General features: G+C 43.8%; 1 protein-coding gene across 4 annotated transcripts in view; it reads right to left on the bottom strand.

Annotated features, from left to right (window-relative positions):
* MOCOS (molybdenum cofactor sulfurase) overlaps positions 1–18,623 on the bottom strand; it is a 44,136-nt gene that overhangs the window by 6,210 nt on the left and 19,303 nt on the right. For all 4 annotated transcript variants that reach the window (XM_033087407.1, XM_033087408.1, XM_033087410.1 and 1 more), the window contains 6 exons: positions 18,238–18,354; positions 16,309–16,770; positions 11,797–11,959; positions 8,141–8,216; positions 5,488–5,612; positions 853–958 (listed from right to left, as the gene is read on the bottom strand). In XM_033087407.1, the coding sequence (XP_032943298.1) occupies positions 853–958; positions 5,488–5,612; positions 8,141–8,216; positions 11,797–11,959; positions 16,309–16,770; positions 18,238–18,354 (1,049 nt within the window). The remainder of the gene's footprint in view (positions 1–852; positions 959–5,487; positions 5,613–8,140; positions 8,217–11,796; positions 11,960–16,308; positions 16,771–18,237; positions 18,355–18,623) is intronic.

The raw sequence follows: 18,623 nt of genomic DNA, 5'->3' as shown, positions 1-18,623 counted from the left end.
AGGGTAAGCTGGGCCACGGCCTGGGAACACGGGTGTATGTTTTTGCCAAAGACTGTAAACAGGTATCACTGCAAACAGCCCACCTTTGTCATTTTTATTAAGCTATATTTGGGCATATTTGCTAACGTGCACGCACATATACAGGACCCTGTGGCACGTGACAGTCACCGGATCCCCTGTGCTGACAGACGTGTCCACACCCCTCCTGGGCCTGTGGAAGAGGAATGAGCAGTTCATCTCTTCCAGAACAGTGGGGGTTTTTGCCCTAATTGTCTGATTATCTTGGGATTTCAATTTCCTCTAAAGTACAATGAGGGAGATTGGCCCAACCAAAACCCCTTCTAGAGCTGACCTATTTCTAATACTGTCAGGGCAGGCAGTGGTGCTAGTTCTGTCTGATGATGCAAACAAGTAATAACCACAGTTCCAACTTTAAAAGCTTTCCTCACCACTCTTCTTTTCATTCAAAATGACTGTGGAAGTAGGGCATGGCTCCTGGGGGACAGGGCACAGTGGGAGGGTGGGCAATGAAATTGGGTCAAGTTGATAGCAATTCCATTAAAGTAAGTGTTAAGAAATGGAATGATTAAAAAAAATGAGAGTTGGGGTTATCCACTAAGCATCTTGAGGCTATCAAGAAAGACATTGGAGGATAAAAGAGAACCCTCAAAAAGATCAATGGGAACTTGCCGAAAGGGCTTTGTGACGTCTCCGGGCCTCAGTCTCTCAATGAAGGGAATCTGGACACCGTAACTCGGATCTTTTCTCCCCAGGTAGGTGCCAGGCTCACTTGCGAGGGAAAGTGGTTACACCTGTGTGCTATTCCGTGGGTAAATAGTAAAGGGATCTTACCTCGCATTTAATTGCTGCTGAAGTTCCAAAACACTGGATCTGTTTATCAGCAGATACTGGGCCTCGTTTACCAGAGAAAGGGTGGCCGTTGTATCATCAGATTGACCTAAAAGTGATGGAGTATTTAAAATAAGAGTTTCTAGATATGGACACAACCTAAGTGTTCATTGATGGATGAATGGATAAAGAAGATGTGTTACATATATACATACAGTGAAATATTACTCAGCCATGAAAAAGAAGGAACTCTTGCCATTTGTGACAACATGGATGGCACTTGAGAGCATTATGGTAAGTGAAATAAGTCAGATAAAGACAAATACCATATGATCTCACTTATATGTGGAATTTAAGAAACAAAGACAATCTCATTGATAACAGACAACAGATTGGCAGTTGCCAGAGGCAAGGGGTGGGGGATGGAAAAATGGGTAAATGGGTCCAAAAGGTACAAACTTCCAGTTACAAAATAAATACGTCATAGGGATGTAATGTACAGCATGGTGACTATAGTTAATAATACTGTATTGCATATTTGAAAGTTGCTAGAAAAGTACATTTTTAAAGTTCTTATTACAAGAAAAAAATTTTTGTAATGTGTGGTGATGGATGTTAACTAGACTTATTGTGGTGATCATTTCATAATACATGCAAATATCAAATCATTATGTTGTCCATCTGAAACTAATATAATGCTATATGTCTATTATACCTCAATAAACAACTTTCAATAAAATTAAAATTGTTTAATTAATAAAATAAGAGTTGGTTTCTTGGAATGCAAATGAATCATGTTCTGTTGACTTGCATTTTTAAATAGGAGACTATTTCCACAGGGGAGGAAAAAAATGGTACCCTGGAAATAATAAAAATGTTCTAAGCCTGACTCAAACCTTTCAAAAACAGAAAGAAAATGAGCTCCTAGAATATTCTGTTAATAATCTGGTGGAGAGCGGGGAGAGACGGGAAATGCTGAAACGAAATTGCTCCAGCAAAGAAAATTTGGAGGCAACATTAAGAAGAGGAGCTATGGGGCGGTGGGGTGGGGCCAGGGGGCCCTTCTCCAAGATGGCTGGGAAGGGGGCCACAAGCCCAGGAAGGTCTTCTGAATCTAGTTAGGGAATAGCTGGTTTGGGCCCTTGGGCAAGTGTGAGATACTGACTTTAGAAATAAGTAAGTTTTAAAACTACTGAAATAAAAAGAATGAAAGAAAATATCAAATGTGGCCAGAACTGCTGGCAGCCTGTGGCCCAGTTTCTATCTCCCACGTGTTTGGCAGGCCTCACTGTCTCATGTAAGATGTTGATAAAAAGGGTTGGCTGGGCCAAAGCCTAGTAAGCTGCCTCCAAACCATGTCTGCGGACCCCAGAACACACGAGAACGGACACTTTTAAGAGAATCACTTTCCAGACCCTCTCCTTCCAAATGTCCTCATTGCTAAAATGGTTCTGTCAGAGGAGCGGGGGTGCAATCCCGTCCCACAAAAGGCCGGTCTCCCACTTCACAGAGAAAAGGCCACACCTCTTTGTGGCACATTACCCTGGGGGCTAAAATCTCCAGAGTGGAAAACAAAAGCCCCATTCAAAACCCTGGGGTCTGCACTGAGAAAATAAGTCTCTAAGGCTGGGGGTGAATGATTCTCCTGTAGGTCAGATGGGTACCAGTTCTTTGCTCTCCACAAAACTGCCACGCCTAATTAAGTTGTCAAGTGACAGATAATTAAAGTCATCTTAATGTTATAGCCCTGTGTCTCAGAAGAAAGGTTTGAGTGACAGTGTGTTAACCAAATTCCTTTCATCCTCAGCCCTTTATTGACTGAAATAAGGTTTTTCAGAAAGGAACCAACATGGCACCAGCTATTCTGGTCGTAGGTGACAATTACTCATGAATATGGGAATTAATGGCGGGGAGCCTAGCCATTAAAAGATTCACTTTCAACAATGTTTTCTCTTTCTGTTTAATAACAATCTTTTAAAACTTATAATATACTTTTGTTATTTTGATCAACTGAGTACTATTAAAAATTATGATAAGAACTCAACCTAGAAGACATGTCCTAACATTTAGACTCTTACGATCCCAGTAAACTTTAAACATGTTTATACATTTGAATTTATATACAATTTTAGTTTCAGATAAATATAATAGGGTGATCAAGGAAAGATTTCCAAGCATCAACCACTTAACACTAAGATAAAATTCTGTCAAGAAAGTAGAATGGAAATACAAGTTGAAGAAGGAATAGGAAAAAAAATTAAATTTCTGACCATTAATAGAAATGTAAATGAACAAATGAAAATATATTTGTTCACATACTTTTAATGAATATTCACGGGAATCAAATCGCTATGGTATTAAGATTCCACTGGCTAATGTTTAAAAGGGCGATGTAGGGGTTTTGATTTAAAATGACTATATTTACAATATGCTGGAAATCTCATCCTTTGCCACTATTTAAACTATTTTTTAAAATTTATATGACAATATGAAAATGTATGAGGAGGTACTATAGCGCTAAAAAAATTCTTCTAAAGTATACCAACACAAAAATATACAAAGACCAGCAGAGACCTCTCCTCCAAAAATGGCATCCTTGAAGTGCTCATATTCACAAGCTGACACTCCCTTGTCCTGTATCCTGCCCACTTTTGCCTCCACCAGGCCCTCAAATCCCACTAGAACCCGCACAGCCGTTCCTGCCTGGCCCCTTTGCTTCCCTCCTTCTCTCTCTGATGCGGCCTCCACACCACGCCAGAGGCTCTTTCTAACACAAGCCGTGTCATGAAGCTCCCCAGCTTAGAATTCTGCAATCAGTCCCCCCGACCACAAAACAGTACGTACGTACTGACTCCTCAGCAGCACATTTATCTCTTCTCACCAGCTCTCCCCCACCCAATCCAACCCTCCGAAACCCTCCTCTGAGCCCATGAAACACCAAGCCCTGCCGCGGTGCTCCCAAGTAACCTTCTCACCTCTCTCTGCCTGGAAAACTCCTACCCTCCTGTTAAGGTGAAGCTCCAAACTCACATAGTGACTCAAATTCTTTAACATCTCATGACATGAAAAATTGTCAAAACTTGTAAAAGGCTAAGCAGATTACATCCTTTGACTCTTTGTCCCCTGAAGCCCTCCATGACTCATTCCAAGTGTAGAGAATGCCTCCCCCCCACACCCATGCCCTTTCCACAGACCTTTATTATGACACTACACCCTTATGTTGTAGTGTCACTGTCTGCTGGTGAGTCATTGCCTCTAAACTGAGATGCTGAAGGACCGTGACCATTGCTTGACGATCTCAGCCAGCCTACTGAGGACCCAGCTGTGCCCCAGGCAGACAGAAGGGGCTGTGAATGATTGGAACTGATTTGATCACATCATTTATAAGGGTAGCACAGGGCCTGATGAATCCCACTCCTGGCATGTCTCTACTCATGGAAAAGCCCATGTCTCTCTCCCCTTTTATCACGTCTCTGAGCTTATCCGTGCCCAAACACCACCAGCTCACCCCCTCAATAAAATGAGTATAAGTTTATTCCCCTTTCCATCACATAGTGACTCAAATTCTTTAACATCTCATGACATGAAAAATTGTTAAAACTTGTAAAAGTCTAAGTAGATTACATCCTTTGACTCCTCTCTCTATCATACATTTTCAGGGACCCACAGATTCACCTGTGCAGGTCCCAAGACCCCGTAACTTGTCCCTGTATGGTCAGAATGCTATTTGGATTTACAAGCCAGTCTCTCTTGAGAGGCAATCACTAAGCCATGTCATCCCTGCACAAACCAGTAATGTAGTAATGATCTGTGCCTTCATTCATCTAGTATTCACTGAGCAACTACTATGTGCCAGGTGCTGTTCTAAGCACTGGGGATGCAGCACAAACAAAGCAGACAAAAATCCCTGCCCTCACAGAGCTTACAATCTAGCAGTGGGAAGTCAGGGCATACGCAGAATAACTGAGTAAGATGTATGACCTATAGACTGTGAGAAGTGCCTCAGAGGAAAAAAACAGGGAAGGGAGCTGGGGCAGGTTAGGTAGGGGCTCTGGTTTAAAGGAGGACATCAGGCAAAGCTTCCCTGAGAAGATGGCATTGGAGCAGCACCTGTAAAGGATCTCTCCTTCCCCAATGGCACTGTTCACTTACAAAGTACATTCTTCTCTGCTGTCGCACTTCATCCTAGAAACAGCTTATGGCAGGAAAATTATCAAAACTTTTTAAAGTCTAAGTAGTTGAGGTCTACAGGAGTTGAGACATCATGAGGCTCAAGGATTTGCCAAGGTCTCACAACCATTTGTAGATACAGCCAAGACTAGAAACCGAAGACATAGCAAGCTACCAATGATTTTATTTAACTAAACAAAATTGTGCTTCTAAACCTGCAGGGCTGAGGCATGCAGAGGCGAAGCAGCTGGCTGGAAGCCCATCTCAGCCTCTCAGGGTTCTCCTGGGGACTACTCATGGATCCTGCTGACCTAGGACCACCGAGGCACCTTTCTGCCGAGGGCTGACCACCCCCACTTTCTGTACATGAGCAAGCTGCCCTGTAACTCCACTTCACAGGCTGATTGTGATGTACGAAAAGGTAGGCCCGAGTTCTTGTCCCCTAAGAATCAATCTGAAATGTGATACCTTTGCCGTGTTTCTTCTTCGCATTTCTTTGAAAGTTTGAACTTTGTCTGATCAAATGACATGGACGGCCCAAAAACTTTGACAACCAGCTTGAAATTTTTTCGCCACAGTCATAAGTATTTACCCTGAGGAGAAAAAAAAAAGAGAATGGTGAATGCAACATAGTATTTCTTTAAGTAATGATCTAAATGGCAGAAAGTTAGATATATAATATGACATATGATATATAACATAAGTAATATAATATAATATGGCCCTCCGAAGGAAGGAAGCCTAAAAGTGACAGGTGTGTTTAGGAAGCTGCAGGGATCTTTCCAAGGCACAGAAGACCTAAGATCTGGGGCTTGCTTGTGCAAAGCTTTCAGATCAGATTTTAAAACTTTAGACGTTCCTCGTGAAAGACATTGCTTATATTAATTATGGCCACTAAGAACTACAAACCTTGGAATTATAGCCTTTCCAGAGCATTATCTTGCTTTCAGAAGCCCTTGAACCCAGACCCGTCTTGGTTTTTCACGATGGAACCTGACTGTAATATTTTCTTTCTCAGCCAGACCACATGGACTGATGTGTTTGGTTTGTGGAAAGAACACTATGCCTATAAATTCCCAATATAAGTACATTTATTGATCTGGTTTTTTTTAAAAAAAATCTGCAATCTTCTCGAGTTTTTAAATAGAATTTTAAATTTATAAAAATTTTTAATCTGCACGTCACCAGAATTTATAATGCAAAATTGTTAATATCTTACACTGGGATTATAAGATAGATATGATTTAAAACCTACCTTATCCTTCATTTTTACTGGGAAAAACAGTTGCCTTTCTTTGCTGGAAATGGAACAGAAGAAGGAAACCTCACTTTGTAGCACATTCTCTACGGTGCTTTGAGAGAGACTGCACCAAACTCCATTGTCATATTAGTAAGTACTCATGGTTCCGAGCATAAGAAACCTAACCTCTAGCTATCTGAAAAGCTTTATTAACAAGAATATGGGATCTCTCTCAAAGGAAGCTAAATGGAATGCACAACCCGGGACAAGCCTGATAAGCAACTGCAGGCATTCCTAAATGGCTATATTTCTCTTTACGAGAAGGTGTGCAATAGTGACATGCAAAAATGTTTACCTAAAATTCAATGCCCTAATTTGATGTGCTGCAATAAATGTATCGGCACAAGTACAGACAAAAGGACGCACAGTGCGCTCAACTCTTAGCCTCCTGGATGACCCGTGCACACGATGCTCCGTTATGATGGAGGGTGTAGCCTCCATCACCCCAGAGAGACCCAGGGGCCCTAACAACTTGAGCCCAATTTAGATGTAGCTTTAGTATCTAACATATCATTTCTAACATATCATTTCATGACTGACAGGATAGTATGAGGCAGTGCAGAAGGACACGTAATCTGATTCCATGCTATGCAGTATCACCATCTACTGAGCACAAACCTACCTGCTACGATAAGCTTATTGTGTTAACTCATAGGCAATTAGCATTTTCAGAGCCTTCCACTGTCTATAAATCCTTACTGAACTGTTACTAGTTAACTATTTTAGTATTTAGGGGGTAAATGGGTTGGGGTATTAGATGGGCTGGTTCCCACAATGAGAAAATTTGCATTCCACATGTTTTTGGGTCCAGGATAGGTTTAGATAAAAAGGGATACAGGCATTTGATATACTCAATAAATAGATTTATAAACATTCACAATCAAGAAATAAAATAGAAATGCTATGACATTCAACCTCACTTTCTACGTTTCCTAGAATTTTACAGGTAATTTATCATAGAATTTATCAATAACCTACAACTATATGGAATATAATTTATGAGTTATCACCCGAAAATTATACAACCTGAGGGACATCAAGACACCTCCTGCACCCTCAGCCTCCACATCCAATCCATCAGCTCGTTCATATGAGTCTACCTCCAGAACATATATCTGACTCCTACCTGATTTTCTCCCTGACCCTGGTTCAAGCCTCCATCTAGTCTCCTCTGTGTTATTCACACAGGTACTCATTTGGTCATCCCACTTGTACCCTGACCCCCTTCCAACTATGTTCCACCCAGGAGCCAGTCTTCAAAATGTGAATCAAGTCCATTTGCTCACCACTCCACTGTGGCCACCCCACCTGAGCTCCACATGCCTTCTCCAAACTGTTCCCCACTTCACGCCAGCGCCTCCACACCACAGTGTGCCAGGCTCTGCAGGGAGCAAGGCATACTGGGTCCTGCTCTCTCAAGTCTGCGTTCTAGCCTTCTAGCCGGAGAGACTCAAGATAAAGGTTGGGGAAACAATAAATGTGAAGGAGAAGAATCTAACAAGGCAAGCAGAGAGGGAGGGGCTGATACCTGTGAGAGGTCAGGTGACCCCTCTGAGAAGGGGGCTTTTCAGCAGAGACCCAATAGATGTGAGACTGACCGAGGTGAGGGAGCGAGCCTTGTAGAGGTATAAATAGGGGAACAGCATTCCAAGCAGAGGGAACAGTGAGTGCAAAGTCTCGAGGAGGGAGTGTGTGAGAACAGCAAGGTGCCAGAGGAGCAAGTGCGGGGCAGCAGCAGACTGGATGGGGAGCAGAGGACTCTGCCCTCTCGGTGTCACCCTGCAGATGCACCCGACATGTGCACCTGCTGCCCAGTCTTACCTGTCTGCACAGACCTTGCTTTGGCAAATCGGAGCCTGCTCACCATTTTCAAGAGGCACCTCTATAGGGTCCATCCCTGATGAGCAAAAGTTAGAGACAAATTTATCATCATGCAAAAATAACAACTATGTAAGTAAAAATCCATTATCAGGAAATATACAAGAACTGTAATGACCCGGGAAAGTGGTTGAATCAAATAAGTGGCTTGGTCTTGGAAATCAGTTTGTTACACAGAGATTCTTTCCAGCATGATCAGTACAACAGTGTGTGCCCTGAGCAGCTTTCTCGTGGGACACCCTGCACTGGGGCAGTCACATCCATCGTCCCTGGAACACTATAAATTCTTTTGAAAGTTTTATCAACCTCTGGATGACTCCACATTCCAAGGTCATTGTTCTCCAAGGTACCTAAACTGCTTTAGAAATAGACAGGCAGGTCCTGTGTTTCCCCGAAAATAAGACCTAGCCGGACAATCAGCTCTAATGCATCTTTTGGAGCAAAAATTCATATAAGACCCAGTATTATTATATTATATTATATTATATTATATTATATTATATTATACCCAGTACTATATTATAGTAAAATAAGACTGGGTCTTATATGAATTTTTGCTCCAAAAGACGCTTTAGAGCTGATTGTCCGGCTAGGTCTTATTTTCGGGGAAACAACGGTATGAAGGCTCATTCTATAAAGGTATCAGCATAGCATCAATCCTCAGTAGCCTCTAAGAGTCAGCATCAAATTCGATTCCTGCACCAATCATCATTATCTCCAAAAGTGGGGTTGGAAGCTATTCTTTTATTATTATGATTGATTATGATTATTATTATACATACATCACACATATAAAGGAATATATAATATATGCATGTAACAGTTTAAAAATAATAATTAACACCCATGTACTCACGACTCAGCTAAAGTGGCATTCATTCTTTAAATAAAATTAGAGTGAAATATGTGGATGAAACTAAAAGACACTGAGCCGATGCCATTAAGGAATGAAAGATCTTTCATAAAGGCTGGAACTGCTGAGGCCCTCTGCTACTCAGCCCTCCTTCTCATCCTTCATGAGTCACTCGAAGTGTAGGGAAAGGGCATGAAGCGAAGACACCTGGGTAGGATTTGTGGCGGCCCCTACTCTTTAGCGAAAAGAAGTAGGACCTCTTCCTGTGTGGTCCACCTATGTCCCCCAGTCCCCTCCAAGTTGCTGCCAGTCACACTGCCTGGCAGCAGGACCCAGCCTGTCCCTCAGTTATGCACATCTGCATTCCTGCTCATCCTGGGCCTGCTTCACCACGCACAGCAAACTGGTACGTGCTCTCGTAGTCACAAGCTTCCGATCATGCCTGCTGCCTGGGTGTGTGCCCCACACAACAGTCTCTTCACCACCACAAAGACAAAGCAGTGACAACCTGTGTAACAGACATTCCATGAACTGTGTCCTGGGCTTGTCCGCATCTTATACAAGCACAGCTAGTTCCACACTCCTGTCCCTACGTGGGGAAGGCCAGAAGAGAAATCAATCCAGAATGCTCCAGAAGGTTGGAGAAGGAAGGTGCCGTGCTGAGTGATTATAGATGCTGCCATGTCAAAAGGGAGTGCACACACCCACAGGGGAGAGAAGTAAAGTGATCTTGGAACATTGGTCATGAGGAAGTAACCACAGCCAGGGGGACAGCATGGAGAAAAGTGCCAGGGTACAAATGCACACTTGGGCAGCCAGCAGGAGGCCTGTACTCAGCCTCCTTCTACCCTCAGCTGAGACTCTGCAGAAATCATTCTGCATTAAGTCACATAAAATCATCAATACGGCCCTCAGATGCCTTATAAAGGTTATCACAGGCCTCTTGTTAAGTCAACAAAATCTGGGGTCCCTACACGCATTGAACGCAAGGGGCCCCCAACAAAGCACATGGCGACTGAATTCATTCTATATATACTGCCCCATGCTCAGCTCAGAAATACAGAGAAATAAAAGAGCCTAACCTCTGGACTCAAGATGCCTAAAATCTCTGAATGTGACAAGTCCCACACACAAAACCATATTCTAACGCTTTGTTTTATTGTTTATTATTCAGTATAATGCTTTGTTTTATTGTTTGTTTAGTTTGTCCTGTCTTACGTTGCCAAAGGATACTCTTACACCACCTGTAATGCTAGAAGCCCCTGTAAGTGAGCAGAATATCTGATACATGTGGAAGACACCACACCACCTCAAAAAGTGCTGGTAATTTAGAGTAGAAGATATATGAGTATTTTCTCTCTCTTCCTTTCCTTACATTCTGGAATAAACCCTACTTAGTCATGATATATATATATATATATATATATATATATGTATGTATATATGTATATATATATATATATACTTGTATGCTTCAGGGAATAGAAAGTGGAGTAATCCGCTTAACTCTTTTTGGATGTTAATATCCTAGGTACCTGAACTTGAACAAGAAAAGTACAATCAAAGAAGGTGACACATCAATCTCACTAATAAAAATAGTTACAAAGCTAGTATCGAAATATCAGCAAACCAAGTGTATCAAAAAATCATTGCCAAGTAGTTTTCCCTTCCCCCAGGAGTGCAAGGATTGCTCAGTCCTAGACAATCTACTGATATAAGACATCACACGAATAGAAGAAAAATATGATAACCAACAGATGCAGAAAAAGCATTCAATAAGAATTGACTATTAGTCATAAAACTTTCGGCTAAATAAGAAAAGAACTACTTTAGCCTGATAAATCAATCACATACCCACAGTAAACATCATTCTTATCTTTGAGACATTAGAAGCATTCAATTCAAAGCAGTACTAAAAAAGGATATCTTCCATCACAGCTCCAAGATTATATGAGAAGGCCTAACCAAAAAAGTAAGAAAAAGAAAAAAGAAATAAAAATTACAAAGGAAGATAAACTATCATTGTTAGAGGATGATATGCCTATTTACATAGAACAGGCAAGAAAATCTTCAGACCAGCTAATAAAACTAACACTCTGATGCAAATGTGGCCAGATGCCAAGATGTGCTAAAATTCAGCACTGTAATTATGCATTATGTTCTTCTCTATACCTGTGCTGTCCATCATGGTAGCCACTCACGACATGTAGCAATTTAAATTAATTAAAGTTAAATGAAATTTAAGATTCAGTTTCCGAGTTCCACTAGCCACATTTCAAGTGCTCAGTGGACACATGTGACTGGTAAACTATCCAACGTGTAAACTACCAAACTGGACAATGTAAATAGCGAACATTTCCACCATGACAAAAAGTTCCAGTGGACAGATGTAGTCTACACTTCCATACACGTTGGATAGTTTATACTAAAACTCCGCATAGAAGAGGTAAAGTTTATAATACATATTACGATGAGTGAAGGAAATAAAAGGAATATAAGTGAAAAGGATATCATATAATTTCAAAGTTATACCTCTTTCCTTTCTGATTCGACTGTCGGATCTTTACCTCTCCCCAGAAAATTCCCATAACAACAACAGGAACAAACTTTTTGTTGTCTCTTCTAGAGATCATTTCACTGACTTTAGGGTTATTTTAATATTTGGAAAAGCCATTATTTTGCTTTCATACGAGTATAAAAGCCACTCTTGACAGCCACGCTGTGAAAATGAACCCAGTTTTCACACCTTTGGCTTTGATGACCATGATCCTTTGCTGTAGGTCGATGAAGGGCTGGATCAGGCAGAGCCGGGGCTCCTGCTTCTGACTCAGGCAAATGCCGTTGTGATTCACAACCATCCAGCTACGGTCGTACAGCAGCCCTTGATTTCCTATAGGCCACCTGGTCACCTGAACAAAAAGGGAAGCACATTTCAGGCCAGGGCTGCTCAGAAATTATCTTCACATTATTGCACAGTGGCTGCACAAATACAGCTGAACTTGAGGGACGCAGCACATACTCTTGAAGGAAGGAAGGGAGGAAGAGAAGTAAAACAAAGAAGACAATGCCAAGGAGTCTGTGTGGGACCTAGATATCTTCCACTCACCCTACAGATCCACTTTCAACCTTCCCCCACTTCAACCTGTTCTTTTAAGGGGGGGATGCATGTTCATGGTACAACATTCAGAGAGAACAAGGATGTATGTGAAAAGTAAGTCCCCTTCTCCCCCGTCTCCCCTCCCCACAGTCTCCCTCACTCCTGCTTTCCGTATGTCTGCACAGTGGTGGATGCCGGAACAGGCAGATCCTGCCCCTACAGACATATTTCTTGCACAACCTGTGGTTACACTGGACTGGTCACTGAATTGATCCACTTTAAGTGTGCATGTTTCCCTGAATTCTTCACTTTTCCACAAAATTAAAATACAAATTACATCCAGGGCCCAGATCTTGCCTTCTGATGCCATTCTCCAACAAAAAGAACCAGAACTCCTTGGAGAAACAGTTGATTCTAGGGATGGGTCAAGAAATACACATGAGAAGCCAGGAGCACCTTGCAGTGTTAGAAAACTAAGGAAGTGCTCAAAAAACAAAATGTCAAAGGGATGCAGGAGTCAACTGAAAGTGTGGCCAATGGCCAAAACTAGAACAACTTGAATAATAATAATAATAATAATGTAGTATTTGATTATAACCCAAAGTATAAAATAAATTTCCATGAGCTCATACTGATATAAATAAATGAATGAATGAATGAATGAATGAATAAGGAAAGTCTCATATCGAGACTCTCTCATATAGAAGAATCCCAAAATAATCACATAGATGCTCCTCCCTCAAAAAGGTGGAGCATAACTCCCTGCCCTTTAAATTTGGGTTACACTTAGTGACTTGCTTCCACAGAGTACAGTATGGAAATGCGGTGGAGAGGAGACTTTACAGTGAAGAAAGCTGGCAAACACTAGCTCAGCCTGGTGCCTGAGGTTAACATCAACAGTGATAAGTCATGTTGACAGTACGGACCCTGATACCACATGATGAGAACAGCACCTCACCTCTGGTGGTCCTCCTTGGGGGGCGGGGCGGAATCCCTTAACTTCACTGTAGTCATGAGAAAGACATCAGACAAACCCAAACGGAGGAACATTCCAAAAATACCTGACCAGTACTCCTCAAAACTGTCCAGCACTGTGGACCTGTAGGCGGCCCCTCCTGGACCCACACAGGGGACGCCCCTGCCTTGAGTGAGATGAGGGCCACTGTACCCACAATTCTCCCCTCCTGGTCTGAGGGAAGCAGCTAAGACAAGTATTAGCGGACCCTTCTGATGTCTGTGATTTGGCCAAAGATCATGGGCCTCAGAGCATGCGTCAGGCCCTCCTCCTGGTCAACTCAGGCTGGCATCCGGGTCTCAACTCCCATTCGTCAGTAGCACCGTGGTCCAGTGGTCGGACGATGCCAGAGACAATGGCCTCTTCTCATTCCTCAGCAGCATGTAGACACCTGACCCCCACCTACTTCCGGGCACCCTGACTCCTCTCCCCTCAAACGGCTGCTCCTCTCAGTCTCCTCTGCCTGCTCCTCCTCTCCCCCAACCGGCCAATGGTAGGGCACCTTGGGGCTCAGTTGAGGCCCTTTCTTCTCTATGCACCCTCTCCCTGTGTCATATCACCCGCTCCCCAGACAAGTCGCTCCAAACGCTGAGGACTCCCCATCTCTCGCTCCAGCCCAGCCCTCTCCTCTGAGCGTCAGACTCACTCACTCACAGGCACCTCGGACTTTCCCTGTGCAACGCTGACCTCCAGTTCTCCCTCCTCCAGCCTTTCCCATTTCATCAGCAACATCGCTATGGACCCAGCAGCTCCAGTCCTTCTATGCTCCTTTTTCACCCTCACACCCCACATCCATCCCATTGACGCTATTCATACAATATTTCGACATTTTTTATTTCTCTCCACCTCAGCTGCCACTTCAGTCCAGGGTTTCAGCAAACTGTGGCCCACAGACCACATCCAACCCCCGGACTGTTTTTACAGAGCTTTGTTGAACCACATGTGTGCTCACTCGTAATGTAGTCTGTGACTGCTTTCTTGCTACAACGGGCAGAGCTGACCAGTCACAATAGAGACTGCACAGCCTGCAAAGTCTAGAATATCCCCTGGGGCCCTTGCCAATAAGTAATTGTGGCTTTAATATAATCTACTATCATCTCTGGCCTGGACTACTGTGAGGTCTCCTAGCTGATCTCTGTTTCCTCCCTCACTCTCCCATCAGACAGTGGCTACTCAGCAGCTGGTAAGATCTTTCTAAAACAAAAATGAGACCAAGGAACTCCCTTGCTAAAACCTTGTTAAGAGCTTAGACTAATTCCACTTAGACTAAAATCACTAAACGATGTAGCCCTATGTAATCTAGCCCCTGCTTACCACATGTCACAACACTCAGCCTCTTCCCCACTCCCTACTCTTCGGCCACATGACTTTCTTTCAGTTTTTCCAAGGTACCAGGCTCTTTCTCACCTCAGGGTCTCCTCACATGCTGTTCCCTCTGCTTGGAATGCTCTTCCCCCTCTCTGTATGCCTGACTCCCAGGTCTCAGATTAAATGTCCCCTCAAGAAGCCTTTCCTACCTTCTCCAAATATAATCTAAGTACCCCACTGCAATGGACTAAATGTTTGCGTCCAAATTTCATGTTAAAATCCTAACCTCCAGTGTGAGGTTATTAGGAGGTGGGACCTTTGGGAGGTTAGTAGGTCATGAGGGGGGAGCCCTCAGGAATGAGGTTGATGTTCTCATAAAAGAGACCTCAGAGAGCTCCCTTGCCTCTACCTCCATGTGAGGACACAGCAGGAAGACAGGCATCTATGAAACAGAAAGTGAGCCCTCCCTAGACACAATCTGCCAGTGCCTTGATCTTGGACTTCCACCCTCTAGAAGTGTTAAAAATAATTTCTGTTGTTTATAAGCCACCCAACTGGTGGTACTTCACTACAGTAGCCCAAATGGACTAAGACAGCCACCCACCGGAATTCTCTCCAGCATACCCCACCTGTTGCCTTCTTGGCACTTATCAGCAGTGTGATTCCATTCACTTGGGTAGTGTTTGGTCTTGTAGCTGTTTTCCTCTGAAACGCTGCCCTCCCTTCCATTTTGTTCATCATTGTATAACAGGTTCTGGCCTGGTAGGTAACACGTGTTCAGTATATAGTTTTTGAATGTGCAGATGGATGGAAGACCTTTAGCAAAATATGAAACCTTACTGAGCCTCAGTAACCTTATCTGTAAAATGGGACACTAATTCCTGCCCAGGCTACCTGAGCAATGTGGCTGTCCTATGGAACATGACCCATCTGTGAAAACAGAGTCCTAATGTACACGGGAAACATGGACTCCTCACCTGCCTCCATTTGGAAGTGGAGGTGAACTTGCTTGTTTATGGCCTCAGACTGGAGGACAGGCTCCCGTGGGACCATCCTGAAATGCAGGTAACAAACAGTCCTGACCGTAGTCTGTCCAACCAGGAGCCAGGGAGCCTGTCATCCAAGACGTTTAGGAGTCTGGGATATTTGACTGGGACTTGGGATAGACTGATTATAGAAAGATAGCCTCAGGTTGGCCACAGCAGGTGGGGTCAGGGCTGGCTGGCCAGCCAAGGAAGGCGCTCCAGCCTCCCAGCTTGGGCGATTACCAGGCCAGCATATTTTAAGGTATAACGTGATTTACTTCCATGGGGAGGGCTGAGCAGAACAAGTCACATAAGAGCACACAAGAAGTCAGCAGACCTAGGTTCAAATCCTTGTTCTATCACTTATCAGCAGGTGACCTGGGTAAAAACCTTAAATTCAGTAGCTCTCAGGTTCTATATCTATAAAATGGGGATGATGTTACCATGTACCTCGTATAACGGTTTTAAGAATTGTATGAAACAAAGCATAGAAAATGTGTCAGCAGGGAGCCAACCCATGCATTCAATGAAAGTTATATCCATCATTATTAATAGTAACTAGGTGTTTACCGCTCAGAAACAGGGTCCTCTCAGGGGTCCCCACAAACAGAGCCATGTTAGAAAGTCAGCCCAAACCAAGAAAGGCAGAACGAGAATAGCTCTTCTTAAATCACAATACTCTGAATATGAGTGGGATTTTCTGCATGCTTTTCTTCACTTTCTGTACTTTTTCTTTCACTGTGTCAAAAAATATCATAAAGTAAACAAACAAACAAACAAACCAAAAGGCAGTGCTGCCATTAAAACCCTTACCTCAAACGCAGCACAGGATTTGATCGGGTAGAGATACAGGTTGGTGATGACATGTGGCCCAACGCCTCCATTCAGGACGCCTGCAGCTTTCTCTGAAGGGGTCTGCTGCGTCCTGTTGGCCGCCAGCACAGGTGGGCGCAAACCCACAGCATCCATAGCCGTGAGCAAGTCGTTCCAAACCCTGGAGTCTGTGCGAGTATCTTCCTGAGGGGAGGCCCTACATCTGCTCATGGTGGCAGTCACGGCGTTGTGAGCCTCACTCTCCGCCAGTGGGGCTCCAGCCTCCCCGGGAGTGGCCTGAGGGATAGCCTGGCCACTTGACGGGCGCAGTCGGGTTGCTATGATGAACCTGAGAAAGGCTTGGGCATCCTCAAGCGTAGACATGTATCCAAATGAAATCCTCACCGATCCCGTAGGCTGCCCATCTATGAGGTCCACATCATCTCCACAGACATGACCAGCCTAGAAGTAAAGGGAAATAAATCAGCCAGAGTGACTCATTCCTCATGGGTATATTGGAAACATTTGTAAAACAAATTTTCTTCATTTTATGAAATAAAATTGACCCAGAAAACAAAACTGCAGCAATAATATATGGGGTGTGCCTAAGACATAGCTCCACAAGCACAGGGGCTCACTTTCTAGATCTCACTTTGCTTGTGTAAACTGGGGTCAACACCAGTTTCAAGGAGTCATTCAAGAGTTTAAAAGAGGGGGGCCAGTTAGCTCAGTTGATTAAAGCGTGGTGCTGATAACACCAAGGTTGCTGGTTCGATCCCCGCATGGGCCACTGTGAGCCGCGCCCTCCTTAAAAAATAAAAAAGAAAGAAAAAAAAAGAGTTTAAAATAAATACTTCATGGAAAGTATTTACTGATAGCTGCACACAGAGCCAACTCACAGAGGTATCAAAGATGGACCACAGTTTCAGAAACGCTGAGGGGTCAACCTCTTGGTCTTCCCAGAGCCAAGGTGGGAGAAACACCTGCTGGCCACTCCCTGTAACCTCTTAGAACCAAAGGGAGGCCTGCACCCCTGAGAGCCGCCCTTTGACAAGAGGCCAAGAAAGAGATGCTTGCCCCCAGGAACGACCAGCCTGAGGCCACTACAAAGACCAAAGGCAGCATGAAAGCCCTGCTGGGAGGTGGGGAGAGAAAAGCAAGAGGTCCCCAAGCCTCTCCAAGCTCGGCTGCTGGGGTTGATCACTGTCCCGGACCCTTTCTCCCCCTGCTGCTGAACCCAGGTCAGTCACAAAGAGAGGTGGCCAGGGCATTCCACAGGATCAAATATTATACCCGGAACTTCATTTGTTTGTGTTCTGAGCTTCCCTCTTTCTCTTTTTAAATAAAACCCAGTTCGTGGTTGGTTGGGATCTAGTACATACAATAGTGGCGACCAAAGAAACTCAAGTTACAAAACTATTCCAAAATAAATAAGGGCTCTTTGCCACTCAAACTATTCTTATGAAATAGTTCAAAACAGGCTGTACCCTGAAGTGAAAAACCTCTGCCTGGAGGGAGACAGGGAAGGAGGGGATTCTGACAGATGCAGAATGCCCCCTGGAGGGGTTCCTCTCCTCACCCAGCCCAGCCACGAGCTAACACTAGCTCGGAGATTTTACTCTGGTAGGACTGAAGTAGGTAGGGGCCCTCTGCATGGATAAGAATACTCCCACATAAGCTCGCCCCCTGTTAAAGTCCCTCTTCCACCTTTATACGTTTGCCCTCAAAGTAAAAAAATGACTTCATAGAGATACTATCTTGAAGCCTTTTCTGTTTTTGTTGAACCTTTTTCCTCTGCACATCCACAGGGTGGGCACAGGGAAATGAAGCAGCCCCCACCCCAGACACGTGACCAGCCTCCAGTGTACTTGGAGGGCCCACCATTGGCTCTTGCCGATGAGCATTTGGGACACAGGGTCTGGTACCAACCTGAAGATGCTTCTTGACCATCTCGTCACTTATCCCCAGGTGCCTCTGGCAGGCCCCCGTGTTACAGAAGCAGCCAGTTCGCACTTGGATGTTGTAAAGACTGGCCATTTTGTCCACCTGCGGGTTTAACATGACAGGGAACCAGTGTTAGAGATGTCCAGTTTTGCTTTGATTGCCTGGGAGAGAGTTCCAGGTCAATATGTGGGCATCTCTTTCCTAACAACAAAATGAGAATATGAGCCTGGAAGTTGGCTATCAAGTGCCATGATCCATCACGGGTTTATGAACACAATTTACAAAATGTTACTGATAATTAGTTCATCCAGTTGGGTTACAGATGTATGCCTGAGAAAAGTGACAAAAGCAAATTCAGGTCAAATTCCAAG

Source organism: Rhinolophus ferrumequinum, chromosome 19 (genome assembly GCF_004115265.2).
Source record: "Rhinolophus ferrumequinum isolate MPI-CBG mRhiFer1 chromosome 19, mRhiFer1_v1.p, whole genome shotgun sequence".
NCBI lineage: Eukaryota > Metazoa > Chordata > Mammalia > Chiroptera > Rhinolophidae > Rhinolophus > Rhinolophus ferrumequinum.
The sequence above is the reverse complement of the archived record's forward strand: the minus strand, read 5'-3'. Positions and strand labels throughout refer to the sequence as shown.